Below are 20,299 nucleotides of genomic sequence, written 5' to 3' on the forward strand. Positions count from 1 at the left end.
TTATAAAAGAGTCTCAATTTCGGTTCTTTTTTATATTAAAAAAACTACTCTCGAGACAAATACCCTTCCATTTCCACACAAATCACATTCCTACCACAAAAACCCCTCCTATAAAAATCTTCTCTACCGCCGACTCCATCTTCCATACCCACTTCGCATTGTCTAGAAAACTCCCACATTTTCATCTCTTTCACTCACAAACAAGCACCTCCAAATCCAATGGCCGCTGCAGCTCCACCCCCACCACCATCCGCCGCCCCTGAACCTTCCATGGCACCACCTGAAACAACCCCGATAGGCCACCCCGTCTTCACCAGGATCCGCCTAGCCACCCCTTCAGACGTCCCTTTCATCCACAAACTAATCCACCAAATGGCCGTCTTTGAGCGGCTGACCCACCTCTTCTCCGCCACCGAATCTTCCCTATCTTCCAACCTTTTCCTCTCCCCTCCTTTCCATTCCTTCACAATTTTTCTACTCGAACTTTCCTCTTCCCCCATTCCTCCTCTCCTTTCCCCTTCACCATCTTTCACTCCCATAGAAAAGACATTCAACTTCGACATCCCCTTAAACGACCCCGAAAGTGATGCCTTCTCGATCTATTACGGGAATCAGCAAGTTATAATCGGTGGGTTCGTGTTGTTCTTCCCAAACTACTCGACATTTTTAGGGAAACCAGGGTTTTACGTTGAGGATTTGTTCGTTAGGGAATGCTACCGGAGGAAAGGGTTTGGGAAAATGTTGCTGTCGGCGGTGGCGAAGCAGGCGGTGAAAATGGGGTACGGGAGAGTTGAATGGGTGGTTTTGGATTGGAATGTAAATGCCATTACGTTTTACGAACAAATGGGTGCTACAGTTTTGCCTGAATGGAGGATTTGCAGGCTTACGGGTGATGCTCTTCAAGCTTATCAAAATGCCAATGTTTAGCTGTTTTGTGTGAACTTACTGATGAGGAAATAAAAAGGATTTTTCAGTGTTTATTTTAGTCGGATTCTCAGCCAAAGACTGAAAGATTCGCTTCTTCAGTTTATATTTGTATTTGGTTGTTTGAAGGTGGAATGTTGAATTTCTATGGGTTTTTATTGTTTGGATGTACTGTTACTTTTCGCTATCAAAGAGGATTCTGATTACTCTTGCAGACTTTTTATCCAATTTTTTGAACTTCTCTTTTTATTGAATGGTTTTGAAATGAAATATAATGCTTAAAATAATTAAATTTTTTATCGACAATCAATATTTTTCTTTTTGAATTTATTATTTTAATGTGTTTTTGACATAAATTGCGAGTGCTTCAAGAAAATTAAAGAATTGAAACAACATAAAAGAGTAATTTCTACACAAAGGGATTGCCATAGTAGCACAATCCACAGAAAACAGAAGCTAAGAAGATTTTCCACTCTTTTAACAGCATTCAAATGATTGGAGAATGCCAATCTACAAAAGGGATCAGTTTTCTGCCTAAACTATGCCTAATCAGAATTTTCGAGTTTGTACATGATTCCGGTAGACCTGTTACGGCCCCGGAACTGATAACCTTGTGCGTGACAGATAAAACCTAACTATAATGACAAACTTCTAGGCTGAAGAGTCAATGTAATGCCCGGTTTTTCGTCTATGCCGACTAAAATCAGACACAAACCTGAAAGAAAGGCTACAGCCTTCAACCTTGCACTTATACGGGCGTTCTCCGGTGTGCACCCGTATATGCTCAGTCCTAGCCCATGCCCACTTGAATGACATGGAACAACCTTTCCATGGGCACTTGAGGGGCCTATCATCATCGTGGACTCGTTGATGAAGGACTGCATATTTGTGGGAACGGAACTTCTTTCCACAGCCTTCGTACGGACACCGATTGCGTTTGTGCAACCTCAACTCTTCCTTTGTCTTGAAACTCATATGGCAGCCTTCCAGGTCACATCCATGAGACCCTTTTTTTATTATTATCTTCCTATGGGCATGAGTTGAAGGTTTCCTCGTCTCTTTTGTCTGCAGCCCCTCTGAGGATGCTTTGTCTGCATCAAAACTGCTGGTTGCATCTTTCCGAGCCCTTGGCCTCAACCCTTCACATGGACTTCTAATAAAGCCATCACTGCCAACCTTTTGACATGTTTCCTCCAGTTCTCTCTTCCTCTTTCGTCCCATGGCATTTGATTTACAATTTACCATAGCAGACTCGAGATCTCCATTCTCTACAGAAGAACAAACACCCGTGCCATCATTTACATTCACAGTAGCATAAGTGTCTCTATGAGCTCTTGAGTACTTTTGGATTGGGATAGTTGTCTGATTTATAGGTGTACGACAGCAAGAAGCAGATTCTTCATTCTTTTCATATCTATTCGGGTCATTTTCATGGCTGTCAGCATCTGCAGTTGCACCAACACATGGCTTCTTCGAAGAACTGCTATCCTGCTGAATCTCGGAGCAAGCTTCCATCATAACAGGAGTAGGCTGCTTTTCTTGCATTGGCAAATCGGAACAAGTTATAACTTCATCCCCACCGGTTCCTTTTGTAGCTTGGATCTCTTGGAACACTTCAACATCTAAAGTCACATCGGTATGACAGTCCTCTTCGGCACCAGGATTCTTGGAAATTGTGGAATATTCTTCGACAGAGAGATCAGTAGACTGATGATCAATGCCTGCTGACGTGAAAGAACCAGATAGTACTTCCTTCCTTGCATTAATCCGGATTTCCTGCTTCTGTGCTTTATTCTGGGAAACTGTACCGTCACATGAATCTGCTGCAGCAAAGGGCTCCTTTAGAACTTCAGATCTTATAATCACCTCGGAGTTATTTCTGCTGGTAGCTTCAGTTCCTTGCTGCACTTCATTCTCAGACGTCATACCTGAAAAAGCCCCTCCGTTTATAGAAAATTTTGGAACAGTTATGTCCTCCAATCCTTGATTGTATCTTCCAGCACATCGCTGAGCAGAGTGTGAACTTGCTGAGTTACCATTTATCAAACCATACCCGGAAGTTGGTTCATCACTCTGTTGTTCAGAAACTGGGTTGCAAACCTTGGTAGCAGTTGCAGTATTTTCCAAATACACTTCATCATCCGCAACAAGACAGAATTTAGAACACTTTTCAGCAGGAGAACTCTCATCATTCTCACTGTTCCTTTCCATAAGCTTGTTCTCACATTTCTTTATAGAACTAGCACAGGCTATCAAACTCTGAGCTTCATCATCTGGACCCGATTCCTCCACAATTTTGTTCTGGTCCCTTTGTACAACTGAGGTAGTTGGGACCTCAAGCTGTGCCTGAATTGACTCACTTCTGGCATTGATCTTGGATTTATTTCCTCCATGTTTATCAAGAAGTTGACTTGATGCAGCCGAATCTTCTCTTGGCAAGTCATTCTTCAACAGTTCAACACCCCCACCACCTCCAGTTGAATAATCTGATTTTCTTTTTTTCCTTCTCGAATACTGAATAATTTTCTGCCCATATTTAGAAATGTCGCTATCAAGTTTTTCCACCATTATTTCATCTACTTTCATTTCAACGCTTTCACATGGTTTAGAAGGTGATGGGTGGTTTAACTTGCCTTTTGAACGAGATTTTCTCGACTTCCATTTGATGTTAAATAACTCCAAACTGCTATATTTATCGGTGAAAAGACCACTCAATGGTAGTGCATGCTGAACTTGCTTAAACGAAGAGTTCTTTCGGACTTTGACACAGTATCGCAAGTTAACACCAAGTTTGGAGGTCCAGTCTTCCTGAATTTCATCATGTTCATCATCAATTGTAAAATTGATCAAATTTAGATCCTCCTCTGATGCAGCATCTAGTGGAACATCATTGTAATTAAAAGGGATACCAATATCGTCCGCAACAGGTATTGCATTTGCCTTTATCTTCTGATAATCTAACAAATCAGAGGAAAAAAGTAAGAACTAATTCAAGACTTCAACAAAGAATCAAATATAAGAAATGGTTGAACATCAGATAGCAGAAAATATTTACAGATAAGGGACTTAGGTGTGTCAGATACGGGTATGAGTCCAACACGGATAGGTTCAATTTTTTATAAATTTCCATCTATTTGGAGGACCTTTAGAGGATCATATCTCCATACTTGTGTCAGAATATGATTCAGAAAAAAAGGATGCTAGGAATGGGTACTCACCCCCCACAGGTTCGCTTTTCTTTTCTACTTTTTGACAGGTTGTTGATAACAATGGAAACGTAGCCTAAATGTTAGATCAACTAAGTTGATGTATAGAAAAATGGGGCAGACAGATTTGAACTCAATCTTACCTGAATGGCAAATTATCAGCATTTTTGCTCCACCTTTGGACCGCAAAAGCTCCTCAACTTGAACAGCATGCTCCAGGCAGAAAATCCGAGGTCTCAGATATTTATTAGAGGTGTCCCATCCATCGGAAAACTTGGTTATTGATGGTAATGCCGAATGCTTGAAAGGAAGAGATAGATCCGGAACATGATTGAGATTGTCTGCAGAATAAAGCACTAGATTAACTTATCACTCAAGATGCCCAAAAAAATGGGGAAGCAAACTTCTCCTATTCAATTAAATCCCTTCAATTTCTTCCATGAAAACTACTATAGCATCATTGGCAAATACCCCACTCTCTTCCAGGAACCTGAATATAGAGAAAATCACAACACTTGCCATCCAAGTCTGGATATGCATTTGACATCAATGTTGGACATGGGTACTTTAAGAAAAATGAAGAACAAGAGCAATATAGGTTCCAAGTTTTTATGGCAACAGATCTTTAAGTTACAGGACAATAATCCAACTACGTATCTGACAATTAGAGTGAAGAACAACATGAAGTAAAAAATGAAGTGATGGTGAACACGAGAAACAGAAAATTAGTAAAGGTCCCTTACCTGAAACTGAGCCCTCAACAGGGCAAGAATGGGCATTCTTAGGTACCAAGACTGTTGAACCTTGACTAGAAAGATGATCCACAGGTAGAAATTCCACTGCTGCTCCCTTGGATGGTTGTACCACGGACATAAATGGATAACCCAGAATTCCACAAGCAACACAAACCAATGTCCCCGAATCAACTTGAAAATCGCAAGTCAAATCATCATCATTCGAATATAAATAGTTCAGATTTTCCATGTAGAAGCACATCTCATCTAAAAGATTCTTTTGATCAGATTTATCTTCACCATTAATATCAGAAACATTTTCTTGCATTATTGTAGAATCTGTAGCAGTTCTGCTGGGCAATTCAGAATCTCTGCTTGTATAAGGAAGTAACAAAGGGTCCCACATTATTGCACGATAAGTTGATCCTTTCTTAAGAAGAAGAGATAACAATTTATTTTCGGTCAACAAGTCTTCTACAAAAGCCTTCTTTACTAACACCTCTCGTTCTTCCTTCAAGCGGTCTCTCAAACGAGAACTGCGAGCACCAGGTAGCAAGGATCTTGGTACCCTGGAATGAAAACAAATTAAGTGAAACAAACTTGAGAAACAACGAGACAGCTCAATAGATATTACCAAAGCACTACAAAAATTTATGGAGAATTCTATTTTCATTAAGCTTGATGAAATTAAAAAAACAGATGGTACAATTTTGGTTATAGATTGTTTGAAAAACTAAAAAGGCAATTTGTTTTGTGTCTAAAATTGTTCTAAAAAAAGATGGCATAATTGGTGGGTTATTACGGAATAACTGCAGTTGATTAAACCATTTCAACAAAAGTAATGCAATAATTTTGGTTATAGTAAAAACTAAAAACACGAGTGTCGAACACAAGTACTTCAAGAAGCATAGAATCAGAGCAACATAGCAGATTACTATACCAAGCCTTAAATTTATCAACTTAAAATTACAAACAGAAATAGCAGCCTATAGGCCCCTTGCTGCAATCCCTAACAAGCTATCTAACACAGGCAATCCTTATCCAATGAGCTAAGGAATATTGACAGCATAAATCTTCATAGTGCCAAATTTCCAAAACAGGTATAGCATAACTTCAGTCCATGGTTTGCTTACAAACTGACCTTGACATGAACGACATTGTCAAAAGGTATAACAGCTGCTGATGAGAAAGCATTGGAAGATAGTTCATAGCTGCCCTACGAACAGCAGCTTCTTTAGCAACTTGAAGCCACTGTGGAGTTCCAAAGTTTGCAGCTTCCCCGCAGTTAAAACCTGTTTAGTAAAACAATTGACCACAACAATTGATGAGAATTAGAATGAGAGAACAAAGCCTATGGTAAATGTATGTTCAATTTTTTCATAGATTTCAAAGTATTTAGAGGGTCCTAGGAGGACCATGTACCCATATGAATGTGTGGATATGCATTAGACATTGGTACTTCGAGAATAATGAAGAGTTGGAGCAATATAGTCTAAGACAGTTTTCAGATGTAGGTTCACGATGACCACACTGAAAGGTCTCTCTACATTGTGATGGACTGGTGGTTTATGTAATATAGATCCAGACTTATAACTTCTAGTTGGTCCTAATTCCATTCCCGGGTAAAATCACATACATTATAAGGATCTTTGCAAGTAAGAAGTCCTACTTCAGAACTCATTTTGAATACCTTCTTAACATACTCGTTAATGAGATCACCATCATCAACAGCTTGATCATGGTAACTAAGACTCCTCCTGCACCCAACCCGGACCAAAATGCTTTAGCAATGAAATCTTTCCCTATCCCCTCCCTTCTTATTCTTCTCCCGAAGGAAGAAATTTTAGAAGTGAAACAGAAAGCTATTATTCTCATAATTATGATAGTAGTCATTAATTTCCAAAACTGTCAGAGGAGTGAAACTCATCAATCCCATATGGAGCCCCAAATTTTCACAAGTATCAGCACATTCGTTATGTCATGCCTATCATTTTTGGATAATTTACCCATATTAGAACCTAACCGTTCATTCTTAGAAGATCATGTCAGGCTAAAATGTCTGCCTATTCCAAAAGGAAATGGAGAAAAAACATAGTTTTCTTGATGAGTTATGCCGTTGAAGAACTGACACATTCATTTAATATTTGCACAATTTGTATTTCATGCTTCTAATAGTCAATAAAACATAAATGAGCATGTATTAGATCCCCAGTAAGTAGTTAGACAATCGACAAAATTCTTGAAAACGTGAAAATTGACAACAAAGAAATTACCATGGCTGAATCCTACATGGTAGGCTCTCGGAAAAGTCACAACAAATTCACCAGGATTCTGTATTAACCTAAAGAAACAACAGAATTAACATAAATAGGACTTCAAATGATTCAGAAGACAACACCAAATGGCACACTCTGTAGTACAAAGCTAGCCTCAAAAGTTTTCCAAGAATGGGACATTAACATCCTCACATCTGCGAGTTTAATATCATTAGGGGATCAGGGGAGACTGAGGATAAAATTTTTCAAAAGAATAAGATCAACTCACCTGCAACAAGGAATGCCAGATGCGACAATCAACTCAGGTGATAGAAGAGTTGTCTTCTCACCCAATAATGACAGAGCAGCTGGCAATAAAGGAAACTGAAACTGAGTTACAAGAAAGATATAAAAGTTGCAATAATCAACTAAATTCTGATAGATGTCAAATGTTTCACTCAAGGGAGGTATTCTAAACATTCTAGAATTAGCAAAATAACAATTTTATAAGCCTCCCACAAATTCTATGATTGGTGAGAGATAAACAATTCCAGACTAGAAAGTCCAATAAAATATCTACTACAATTTGTAAGACATGAAACAAAATCATGCAATCTGTTCTTAAATCCCACCCAGAGGTAATGCTCAACGACCTAATATACAATAGCAAAAAGTGACATACCTAAGCGGTCGATGTTTCCACCATAAGCCTCGGCGCGGATAACTTCCTCAAAAGCAAAGGCATGATCTCCAGGAACAGCATACCAAGTCTTTGAAGAACCAGTATGAAGAAAATTCATGCTATGAAGCTCATGGTCTTCAACATGCCATGCAAACCAGCTAAACAACATGCCAATATAAACCATGGGGGAAGTAACACCAGGAATATCATCAGGCATAAATCGTGTAAGTGAGCCAGCTGAGCGAGCAATCACTTGAAGGTTCCAAGGACTATTTGAAAGCTTCCAACCTGCAGTACCTTCCATATCATTACTAGCATTTCCACTCTTTCTTTTAGAGTGTGAATTTACATCTGACGCAATGGTTGACAATGTAGTAGATGACTTGGGTGTTTCTACACGTGTATCTGGATCACTTTTAACAGAAGTATTGTTAATCTCAACCATTTGTGAATAATTTACAGCATCAATCTCATCTTTCCTGCAATCAGAGTTTTCCCTCCGGTATGACATCCTCTTTCTCCTCCTCCTATGGAAATACCGAAATTGACCCTCTGGTTCCCCGAAACCTGATCCAGGGACATCATTAGCATATTCCACATATATAGACTTCTCCGAAGCCACCTTCCAAAACAACGCCTCAATATGCAACGGTGATACCTCCTTAAGCAGACCTAATAAACTCTTTGCAAAAGTCTTTGACTTGGACTCAAACTGCTCCAACGTATATATCTCCCCACTTTGCCACACTTGTTTCTGAGCACCACATTGTGGACTACTAACCACCCCTTTCATTCTCTTCCCACTCCATCCCAACTCCTGATGCCTAGTCGTAAACACCGCCCTTCTTTCCCGCTCATCACCACCACTATCCCCAAAATTCGAAACAGAACCAATATTCACATCACTTCCTAATTCCGGAGACTTGGACAGTGACCTATTCAAGTTGTTAAAGACATACTTTTTTGATGGTTTAGGCAACGGTGGGATAATCTTACATATGCCATAAGCACCAGCTTCTTTCTCAATCTTTGATATATATGCAATAGGGTCAGCAAACTCGGTATCAGTTGGCCGAAATTCAGGTGCCAATGGCAACCGTTTAAGCCATTTTGGTATTTCCACATTTCCCATTTACAACAAAAATTCTAAACAACAAGGAACAACGTAAACCAATCAAATCATTAACCTTCAACATACATTGCTCGTAGATGTTTGAAAGTAAAAGGCATGAAAATTAACAAAAACCCAACTCTCAAAATCACTAGATTCCATTGTTCTAACACGTTTCCAACATGGGTTTCTCTTGTTTCCTACTTTTCCTTCAATTGAAACTACATAAAACTCCAAAGTTTAGGGAAAAAGTTCGAATCTTTTTGCTTGAAAATATCTATCAAAGAAATTGGAAAAGGAAAAAAAAATTAAAACCTGGTGAACCGCCTGAAGCCGCTTGAAAATCTTGACATTAGTTTTGAAAAAGCGGCAAAGAAGAGAGAGAGAAAGCTAGGTTTTGATCAACCGAAGTGGTGCAAGTTAGCAGGGGAGAGTGGAAAAGGGCTAACGTGCAAGGGGGGATGTTGATGCAAATTGGGTGGACCGTACGATATTTGGTGGTTTGATGAGGTAAGATTGGGGTGTATTATAATAGGCCACTTGCATGAAAAGAAGTATAAAATTTGATGAAAAGAACATCTATGGCGTTAGAAAAGGATTTGGCTCAACTTATGGGACCTCTATTATTCATGGGGTAAATTCCTTACTTAATCACTCAACTTTTAAACCACTTTCATTTTGATCACTCAAAATAAAATTTTTATAATTTGGTCACTGCCATTAGATTTTCTTTTTTTTTTGTCATTTTATTCGCCAAACGTTAAATCCTGACTAGGCACATCACATCATTTTTTTCCTCATCTTCTTGCTAACCACACCACCCTTCCATGTCCTGCTTCCCACACCAGATTATAACTTTCAAATCCATTCTCCCACCTATTCTTCTAGTCATTCTTCATCAAACCCATGGAAATCTTCGATTGTTTCTTCTTTTCTCAAATTATTTAGTGTTTCCAAATTAAATTTACAGCAAAGAAAGCCAAGTCATCTTACTTACCTACCGACTCTATTAGAAATATGAGAATCCCAAATGAAGGTAGAACGGAACAGAGAACTTCATTGGGATGTAGAGATGCTGCGGCGGAATCCACAGCTCTGAAAATGACATGGCTTCTTATAAAATAAGAAACCATACAATATACAATATACACAGACTTTTGAACTTATATACGGTGAGAATTCTGCAACTCCAAAACAATTAAACAACACATAAAAAAGCAAAAAATCAGAATATGAACAAAGTTAACATTTCTTACTCCAAATGTAACAAAACGAAATCGAATTCCACTTTGCTTTTGCATTCAAACAGACACAAGTAGCATCCATAGATACTCAAAATAGATTGAGCAAATATAATACTTAACCCTTCTATGAGAGATCAGATAAAAAGCTCAGTAGGAAGCACAAATTTAAAGAAAAAGCCGGAGATAGGAAAAATAAGAGGAAAATAAGAAAAGAAGTAAACATAGCAAGCGAAGCAGTAAAGGTCAGAGCTTTCAGCTGCAAGGGAGTTTAGGTGGAGCTGGCAATCGTGTAGCCATGGCATCTTGATTGGTTGGGGTAATCGATGGAATGTGACCGTAGTAAGAAAGCTGACAGTGGTGGGAGAGTGGTGTGAAGGAAGATAAACAAGAAGAATGAAAGAATTCGATTGGCCCAAAAGTTTGAGCTTGGTCAAAGAATGAGATTTGACTAACAAGTGGACTAAGGATTTAAAGCTTGAGGAATTAAAACGATAAATTTTTTTAATGGCGGTTATCAAATTGCAAAATTTTGTTTAATGATTAAAATGAAATTGCTTTAAAATTGCATCATCAACTGGGTAGTTTATTTTTATTCATATTATTATTATTTTTTAATAATTATTATAAATTCTGATCATATCTATTTTTTTTACACAATAGTCCTTTATCCTCAACCCATAAATGAGAGAATAATAAGTTTTAGCATACTCGAACCCACATCTTCCTTCATTGACAACAATGTTCATATTAATTGAGTTAAAACTCAATGGAACCTATTTTTTTTAAAAGGACATATTATATTTTTTTTAATACCTTTTCAAGGATTAAACTACTATTCCAACTCCATATATTCAATTTATACAAACGAGTTTTTGGTAAAAATATCTTTTGGTCTCTTTTAATGTTAATATTAAGCAAATTGATCCTTCAAAAAGCGCTAAAACAATCTAATTATTGCTAATTTTGAAAATGGGAAATTAAGAATAATTAATTACAATAATTAATATTTTTGGTCAATTGTATATAATTTTAATTGATATAATAACAAATTAAACTCTCAATATTTACTTATTTTATCAATTTAGTATTTATTAGAAATGTTAATGGGTTAGATTAGGCGAAGCTCGGTTTCAAAATATTTTTCAAGTCCAAATTCTTTTTGTGCTAGTCCAGCTCTCTCAAAAGTCCATTTACTATTAAAAATAATAAAATATTAAAAATATTATTTTCGGTTGGTATTTTATATATTTTATAGTTAAAATTTAATTTAAAGATATATTTTATTATTTAGATTGAATTTGGGTCGAACCGGCTTAATTGAAGTGTAAGACAGATTATTTAGACCTTGAACAAGTCATTATAGAAAATTTAAAAAAAATGTATAAATTTTTAAAGAATATAAAAATTTCAAAAGAAATATATTAAATTTTATCTTAAAATATATATAGAAAGAATTAATATGAATTAAATTATTTCAAATTTAAAAAAAAAAGTCACTCAAAAGAATTGAAATTTTGATTTTATATTTATAAAAACATGTAAATTGGATTAGATGTTGTTGTATAATGCGTCAACTGGGTTTGTTGATGTGATTTGGGTTTTTGAAGTTAACCAATTTACATTGGGTTATGAGTTATGACACATTGAAAAGTCAAAATAAATAAATTTATAACCATCTCAACCAAGTTGTGTACCAAACACAAAACCAAATGACATTTCCATCTACTACTTCTTCCATATTAAAAAGAATTTATTCTACTAAATGCTACAAACTTCAATGCTTTTGAATGTTTGATCTCATCATATAAAATATTTTAATAAAAATTTTAAATTTTAAAATTTCAAAAAAATAAAGATATAATGACTTATTTAATCCTATAACTTTACAAAAGTTTATTTAAATTTTCTATTTTTTAGCTCTTAAACTTGTTTTTTCAAAATAGATAGACAAGTCAATGTCTTTTAATTTTACTGATGTAAGATACACATGAACTGTCACATGAATAATACTATTAGTATTTAATTAACTTTTAAAATTTTTAAAATTCAAAAACATTATAAAAATATTTTTAACATTTTTAAATTTTAAAAATTAATTAAATGATGTCATACTATCAACATGTATGTCAAATTAATAAAGATTAATTTTTCTATCAATTTTAGAGTAATTTAACAAAAATATAAGTTAAAGAGTTAAAAGAGGCAAAAAAGAATTAAATAAAAAAAACCAATTTGTAACTGGATATAACATTCCCAGCTCAACAAGCTGATACATAAAAGCGAAAAGACTGATCTTCGCATTCCTTGTAATGAGAATATTGTTCAAACTTTTTCATAACTTGAAAGACAGTACCATCCTACTCATATTCGATGAATATTTTGAAAAAAATCCAAGTGGGAATAAGATAGTTAAGTTCATTTTGAATGATGTTGAACCACTTGTTTGTAAATAACATCACATATCTTCTCAACCAAGTATGGAGTACATAAGACTATGAAAAAGAACAAAGAAGTGTAGACAATGCGGATTGGCATAGTAGGTACTTGTGAATATTGTAAGATAAAATCTGTGGATCACCGGAAAATAAATGGCGCAGGCAACCAGTGCAAGTCTCTTTAATTGAAACTGGGTTTCTCAGGATATGTGCAGCCAGACCTTTGGATGATAACATTTGCTGCATAGCAACCGGCTCTGACACATTCTTCGATAGGCTTCTCTTGGACTAGCTGTGACAAAAATCCACCAACAAATGCATCCCCTACCACAAAGAGAAAAGAAGCGCCGATATATATTAATAGCACAAAGCCGATAAGACGTTCTGAAACAAAATTCATCCAAAGTAGCTAATTGTGAAATACAAAATTGGTTCTTATTTCCCACCCGTTGATCCGATTAATCAAAAATGCATCAATGTACAAAGTACTTGTTGCTCGAAACTTTGAAATTTGGTGTTGATATAGTTTGAAAATACAAATCTGTAGCCGATGTCAACTCACTGGAGGACTTAGAGAACATAAGAAGAGAAATATACCTGCTCCATTGGTATCGACCAACTTCTCTTTCGGTAACAAGATAACTGAGAATTTTTTCACTTTTCCATCCTCAGCGACCACAACAGGGTCAGCTCCCTGAGTGATAACAGTAATTCTCTTATGTGTTCCCGAAGCCTTAGGCCATTGAGAAATCTTTAGAGCAATCTCCTCAACATTATCAGTCTGATCATCGAAGATAACTTTAAGAAAAGGCAATTTGAGAAGAAAAATAGAATGAAAACTAATAGATAATTACCTCCCAACCATGAACCTTTGAAAATGTTCGGGCTTCAGTCTCATTACCAAAGACATAATCCATGTACCTGAAAACAAAAAGCCCTGTCAGCTCCTCTTTGAGTGATCAGGATTATCATGAAAGTAGGTTCTCGAAACCTACGGTAGAGCTTTCTCCTGCACATCCCTAAAGAACTCACAGATGAATGGAGCGGAAAGATTCATCATGAAAACCTGCAAATGTATAACGAAGTTGGTTGAAACTGATGAAATATGATCATTAAAGCTAATGAAAGTACTTGCAAATTAAGGTCCACTAGATTTACCTTATTCTTTGCAGCAGCATGTTCAGCAACGAGTTGAATGGATTCAGGGGATACCGTAAGGAAAAAACCAGCAATATAGAAATATTTTGCCTTCTCAACTGATCAAATACAGAATTCAATTGAGGCAAACTCGGAAATCTCATAGGCAACAAAAAGAAATAGTGTTGGAAGCTAAAACAACAAAGTTCTTGAAAGAATAGTGGTACCTAGTGCCCAATTTTCAGGTTTCTTCAAATGCTCAGATTTGTAACAATTTGCAGCTGACAAGTTGGCGACAAGCGATCTACAAAAACAGTTGTAGAAGAATTTTACACAGAAACTTCAGGATTATGTATTTACAGCATGCATGCCTACATAAATAAAACCGATGTATGCAGGCCTGACGACATATATACAGATCTGCAAACTGATAAAAGCCGACACTTTGCACATGGCCTTTTGTCCCTAATAATAAACATAAATGTTGAGATTCATGTCCATGAACTATGTTACTCAGACTCGAGTTCAAGTATTAGGCATAGGTACATGTCTGACACAGATATGTTTAAATTTTTCTGCTTTTATGTATTCTGAGGGTACCCAGAAAGTCCAAAGTTTTACCTAAAACAGTCCGACCAGCAAGAAAATATGAGGACTAGTTAAGGAAGACATGAAATGATCTCGTTTTTCATTTGAAGTAATAAGAAAGTAAGCAAATTGATATGTAAAGTTTAGGTTTCGACAACCACACATGCACACCACACATGCACGGAGAAAAACAACTTAACTATGCAATCGGATTATCACAGCAGGATTTCAGAGCAGGCAATAGTAGCAACTAACCTCTCACCACCGACAACACAGACAGCACATGTCCCTGTTGGTGCAGTCCCATCCTCATAGTAATGCACCTGATAGAACATAATTAAATGTTGAAACAAACACAATGAGAACGTGGGAAGCAATCGCAAATTGGAACTTACATTAACACCGGCAAGCTTTGAATTCTTCTTCATTTCCTCTCCGAACTTATCTTTACCAATGCAACCCATGTAGCTAGTTGCGCCCGGGATTTGAAGCATCCACTGAAAGGGACATGATATCAAAAAAATTCCCAAAAAATGTTAAGCTAACTACAAGAAAAATTCCCATGACCTAGCAAACCTGGGCAACTCTGATAGAGTTTTGAGTGGCACCTGCAGTTATGAGCGTAAAACTCATTAGTTGATCAAGATCAATCACAGAAAATTTAAAGCATACAGAACAAGATCCAACTGCAAACTTCATATAAATCACTAAGAAACATTAAAACATGAAATCAAAAAACTTTCTAGCTTACCTCCAGCAATATACTCCACTTCATACTTTTTAGTCATCTCCTCATACCTTAAAAATTCCATCCACAATATCAGCTCAGCCAGATCGGAGTTTCACATATTATAAAAAGAAAATCGAATGACCATTGCCATCTAGCTATAGAACTATAGATCCCAAGAAAAGTTCATGTGATAGATTGTTCAAAATATGAACATTCTATGTATATAAATACATAACCAACATTGGCAGCAGCTTTTGATTTCTAAAATGAAAGCTAAATACAAACTTATGTTGCTCTGACCCTTTATTTTGCTTAAAGTAACCATTTCCGAACATATTCAGACATGAGTATAAAGATATGATCCTCCCCTAAATAGATGAATTATTTTTTGAAAATATTGAATCCAACACTCACACTCGAGCCATACATGAGATTAATCAGAAAAGAAACTTACATCGGCAAGTGCTTATCCTCTGCGAGAATGGCATCGTTCAACTTGATGCCATACCTATATCCATGAAAAAAAATGAAATTTAACAATTTCGAATTTCTATAATTCTAAAATCTGAATCCAAGATTCATTATTTTCCTTATTTTTTTCTCGGCAACCAAACAAAATCAATCCAAAAACATGGACAAATAAACATGAAAAACATGGCAAATTAGAGATTTGTCATTGGCAATAGAAAACCAAGGGAAAAAAACATCACAGATCTAACAAAAGTATTAAAGACCCACAAAAACCAAACAGCTCCAAAACCCAAAAATGAAAATAAAAAAAAATGTGAACTTTCAATTGTTTCTTCCACTATTTTGATAAAACCTTTGATGGGGCTTACTTACTTCTTTAAGAAGTCTTCATCAACAACAGCAGAGATATCAAGAAGCGGGTTTCCCATGCCCAAGAGGATGCCTTCGTAAGCCATTGAAGAAAGGGTTTTAGAGAGACACCCAAAAGAAAACAAAGCAATAAGCTGGAACTGTCGAGTGTACTTCAAATTTGATGGAAGTGAGATTTCAATTCACAAGGGAACACGAAGGTTTGGTGAGATATATACAGTGACGTGTACAGTGAAACGGCTGTTGCTGGGGTTGGTTGAGATATTTTTTTTTTAATTAATATTTCTTTAATCTAAATTTAATATATTAGTTTTTTAAAGCAAGAGCTTAATGCATCTTTAATGTGTTCTCATTTTAGTCCTAACATTATTAGACATTCTCACTTTAGTCCCTAATGTTATTAAATGCTCTTGATTTAGCTTTATGGCCGTTTAAAAAAAACTAGTATATTCCTGATTTATAGTTTGATATATAATGTGAGCAAGAGAAAATTACTATAAATATAGTTAATTATTATGTTAAATATAATTTGAAAAAAAATTATTTTTCAAAAAACTTATAAAATTCATTTCCAATTGGAATCAGGTTTTTACAAAAATATTTTTTGGTAGAATTTTTTTTTTGGATTAATTGATAAGAGGCCTCTCTAGTTTTGGTGTTGAAGGGAATAAAAAAATAAACAAGGAGGGTTTATGAAGAAATTAACCCTATTTAAAGTTTCCAAAACTGCTATTGTCACCCTTAAAGCGTTGGCTTAATGGTACAAAAAGCCCTCAAAATTTAAAAAAAAAGCATTTAAACCCCTGCTTTTTTTGCACTCAATTGGGTACTTGAACTTTCAAAATGTATCAAAAGACCTCAAATTTTTTCAAAGAAAGCAATTAAGCCCCGCTTTTATTAAAATTAGAAAAAAAGTTATAAAATTAAAATCAATAAAAGCTAAAAATATTATTAAATTTTAATAAAAATTCAAATATTAAAATTAGAAAAAATATAAAAATCGTAAAAATATATATAATTTGTAAAATTTTATAAAATCGTAAAACAATTATAAAATATAAAAATGTAAAAATTATAAAATTTTATAAAGTTGTAAGAAAATTATTCAAAATGTAAAGAAATATAAATTTCATAAAAAATTATAAAAATTATTCTGCAAAAAGAAGCATTTTATAATTTTTCTATAATTTTTTACTTTTTATCATTTTTTGCCACATGTCAAGTTTTATTTGACACGTGATGACTTTATTTGAAAAAAACTAGGAGTCATTAATTTTTATGATTTTTATAAAATTTACAATTTTTTTACTATTTTTATAAAAGAATTTCTAATTTCTAATAATTTTAAAAATTTATTATTTATAATTTTTCTAACTTTTAATAAGAGTAGGAGTTTAATTGCTTTTTGAAAAATTTTAAGGGTCTTTTGATGCATTTTGAAAGTTCAAGAGCCCAATTGAGTGAAAAAATTAAGGGTTTAATTGTTTTTTTTAAAGAAATTTGAGAGCTTTTTTGATGCATTCTGAAAGTTTAATTGCTCAATTAAGTGAAAAAAAAAGAGGCTTAATTAGTTTTTTTTTTTAAGTTTGAGTGTTTTTATACTCTTAAGCTTAAAGTTTTTCCTCATAAGTCAATCTAAATAGGAAATTTGCATATCGATCCCTAAATATTTTAATTTATGACATTTCAATTTAGTATTACCAATATGGCAAGCGACACTAGTGGAACACTATATTAAATACGTATTTTCTTAATTAATTATTTTTATATTATTTATATAAAAATTCCAATAATTCAATGACTTCTTTAATATAAAAAATATTAAGAAAATGAGGGATTTCAATATAAGGTTTATACTAGTTCTAAACCAAATGCATGGTTACAAAATTCTAAAGAAAAGTATAAAACACTTTTATATAAAATTAGTCCTTAAACTCTACCTTTCTGTTTTAGCATTTAGACTTTAATATTATTATTTAGATTGCTACTGCCCCAATTCGCATTTGATTCACAATATCTTGCATAACAATCCCTAATATCACATTCTCAAATAATTTCAACGTATTGTAATATAAGATGGAATATCAATGCCACACTTTCATTAGGTTGTTTGTAAGTGTCGGTAATTCTATCACACGCATATGCGTATAAAAATAACTTATTTATAATATATATGTATATTTAAAAATAACATATATAAATAATTAATAATATGATTTAAAACTAATAATAATAACAATATATATGTAATATGTATGAAATTATAATAAAACGAATACACTCTAATTGTTTTCCAATTTGTATTTTTAAATTTTCTAAAACACATTAAATTGTCATCATGTTAAGAAACATTATTTAACATGTTATTAAAATATTAAAATGTTATAACGTTGGTGAAAAGAAATTTTATCATTAAAAATATAGTTACAAAAAATTATTTAACAATTGAATTATAGGTAGAGTGACAACTTAAATTAAAAAAAAATTCATCAATTTTGAGTTAGCGTCAAGTGACTTATAACACCAATTCAATCAACGATATTATTAATAAGAAATTTACACACAATATGCGAATGTAATAAAAGTTATTAAAAATTAAAAAATATTTATTTGGTGAATTTTTCAAAATAAATATATTTTTCAATAAAAAGGTAACAAAGGTGAAGAAAGCATAATTGATATTAAAATAATAAAATGTACAAAGCAAATAAAACAAATAATATTTAAAAGTGGAAAAATATTTTTCTCATTTTTTGGTGTTTGGCTGTGTAAAATATAAAAGGTCAATGTAATTTTTTTCAAGTCAATGGAAATGAATTTATCCAATACAAATAACATTTAAAGGAAAAAAAAAAACTAGCCGCTTAAAAAATTTATGTTTATTTCATGTAAAAATATATTTTTCTCATTTTTCGATGTTTGGTTGTGTAAAAATTCATAGGTCAATGTAAATTTTTTCAAGTCAATAAAAATATCTTGCTTTTTATGTAAAATATTTTATGTGTGTTTTTCCCGTATTTACTACTCTTATATTTTCTTTATAGTTAGTGTTACAAATATTATACATATCAAAAACTATAAATTTAAAATAAAAATAAGTATTTTAAAAAATATATATTAAATAATTAAATGTATGGTTTGAAATTAATTAATAATAACATATGAAATATATATGATATTAAAATTAAAAATAGATTAAATTGTTTATCATTATATTATTGTCAATATTGAGTCGGTGTTAACTTAACTTGTGACACTAACTTAATCAAATACATTATTAAATTGTGCGTATTAAAAAATATTAAATATATTAAAATGAAGTTTAATTTGAGTAGTAAATTTTAGAATTTTTTTTCAATTCAATTAGGAGTTCAAATCCCACAATGTGGGTATTTTTATTAGTTTTCGTTAAAATAAAATTACTAAAATACTGTCAAATAATATAACTTATTTCAATTACGGAATGACATTTATATAATTTTTCTAACCGAGTTAGAGCCCAATTGACTCGTGACACTAACTTAGTCAAGGACTTTATAATAGCATAGTATACACAACCGATGGGGGTAATAAAGTATGCATAATACAATTAAAAGGGTAAACTACCTATTTAGTCACCCAAATTTACTCGTGTTTCCATTTTGGCCACAAATTTCAAAAATTTGTTATTTTAGTCACTTTTGTTAGATAAGTTGTCAATTTTAGTAACTTTATCATTAAAATGGAACAATTACCAAACGGAATGCTAACATAATCTGGTAACCCTTAATATTTACCCATTTTATTAATTTTTAAATTTTTACGTATTTTTAAATTTTAATTTATATTTTCTTAATTTTTAGAATCGTGACTAAATTAATATAATGTGTAAATATCGAGGGTTAATTTTTTTTTCAAAATTAGGATTAAATTAATAAATTGAGTAAACATTGAGGGCTAATCTTGGTATTATACCAAGCGACATCAGCATTCTGTTTGGTGATCAAACACATTTTAATGATAGAGTTACTAAATTGACAACTTATCTAATAAGAGTGACTAAAATTGACAACTTATCTAACATGAGTGACTAAAATAGTAAATTTTTGAAATGAGTGGCCAAAATAGGAATACGAGTAAACTCGGGTGACTAAATAGGTAGTTTACCCAAAAATTAAAAGGCATAAAATTATTAAAATAAAGTTTTGGTTGAGTGGTAAAATTTAAGGTTTTACTAATCTAATTGGCACAATTCAAGTCCCATTATATGCATATTTTTATTAGTTTTGTAAAAATAAAAGACTAAAATAATCTAAAAATATAACTTATTTTAATTATAGAAGGGTATTTTATAATTTATTTAATCAAGTTGGAACCTGATTGACTTATGACACCAACTCAATCATGAGCTTTATCAATAATATAGATAACATA

General features: G+C 33.4%; 3 protein-coding genes across 5 annotated transcripts; 1 reads left to right on the forward strand and 2 right to left on the reverse strand.

Annotated features, from left to right (window-relative positions):
• The first annotated feature begins 219 nt into the window (after positions 1–219).
• Positions 220–1,152, forward strand: LOC108450074 (probable acetyltransferase NATA1-like). The gene has a single exon (XM_017747518.2). It carries the CDS (start codon positions 220–222, stop codon positions 925–927), a length of 708 nt encoding a protein of 235 aa, XP_017603007.1. The 3' UTR covers positions 928–1,152.
• On the reverse strand, positions 710–10,603 carry LOC108453266 (lysine-specific demethylase ELF6). 3 transcript variants are annotated; one of them, XM_053029107.1, is made up of 8 exons: positions 9,228–10,603; positions 7,802–8,947; positions 7,409–7,487; positions 7,138–7,205; positions 6,006–6,156; positions 4,874–5,433; positions 4,274–4,471; positions 710–3,881 (listed from the first exon to the last, which is right to left on the reverse strand). In XM_053029107.1, the coding sequence occupies exons 2-8, from the start codon at positions 8,931–8,933 to the stop codon at positions 1,576–1,578; spliced, it is 4,494 nt and encodes a 1,497-aa protein (XP_052885067.1). In that variant the 5' UTR covers positions 8,934–8,947; positions 9,228–10,603; the 3' UTR covers positions 710–1,575. The 3 variants fall into 3 exon arrangements, with proteins under 3 accessions (XP_052885067.1, XP_052885066.1, XP_017606763.1); XM_053029106.1 differs by having other exon boundaries at positions 7,802–9,133; XM_017751274.2 differs by having other exon boundaries at positions 7,802–10,603.
• A 1,881-nt stretch (positions 10,604–12,484) lies between these two features.
• LOC108489903 (adenosine kinase 2-like) lies at positions 12,485–16,175 on the reverse strand. The gene is made up of 12 exons (XM_017794629.2): positions 15,890–16,175; positions 15,501–15,554; positions 15,068–15,114; positions 14,893–14,924; positions 14,712–14,813; positions 14,572–14,639; positions 13,956–14,032; positions 13,750–13,847; positions 13,587–13,657; positions 13,446–13,512; positions 13,189–13,372; positions 12,485–12,915 (listed from the first exon to the last, which is right to left on the reverse strand). Exons 1-12 carry the CDS (start codon positions 15,970–15,972, stop codon positions 12,773–12,775), a joined length of 1,026 nt encoding a protein of 341 aa, XP_017650118.1. The 5' UTR covers positions 15,973–16,175; the 3' UTR covers positions 12,485–12,772.
• Positions 16,176–20,299: the final 4,124 nt, after the last annotated feature.

This window comes from Gossypium arboreum, chromosome 5, assembly GCF_025698485.1.
Source record: "Gossypium arboreum isolate Shixiya-1 chromosome 5, ASM2569848v2, whole genome shotgun sequence".
Taxonomy (NCBI): Eukaryota; Viridiplantae; Streptophyta; class Magnoliopsida; order Malvales; family Malvaceae; genus Gossypium; species Gossypium arboreum.

Coding starts and splice junctions, on each gene's coding strand:
- LOC108450074 (XM_017747518.2), top strand. CDS start 220: ATGGCCGCTGCAGCTCCACCCCCACCACCATCCGCCGCCCCTGAACCT.
- LOC108453266 (XM_053029107.1), bottom strand. CDS start 8,933: ATGGGAAATGTGGAAATACCAAAATGGCTTAAACGGTTGCCATTGGCA. Junction 7,206..7,408: donor TCTGGCATTCCTTGTTGCAG/GTGAGTTGATCT, acceptor TTGTTTCTTTAG/GTTAATACAGAATCCTGGTG. Junction 3,882..4,273: donor GCTGATAATTTGCCATTCAG/GTAAGATTGAGT, acceptor CTGATTTGTTAG/ATTATCAGAAGATAAAGGCA.
- LOC108489903 (XM_017794629.2), bottom strand. CDS start 15,972: ATGGCTTACGAAGGCATCCTCTTGGGCATGGGAAACCCGCTTCTTGAT. Junction 15,555..15,889: donor GATGAAGACTTCTTAAAGAA/GTAAGTAAGCCC, acceptor TCATGGATATAG/GTATGGCATCAAGTTGAACG. Junction 13,848..13,955: donor ACCTGAAAATTGGGCACTAG/GTACCACTATTC, acceptor GTATTTGATCAG/TTGAGAAGGCAAAATATTTC.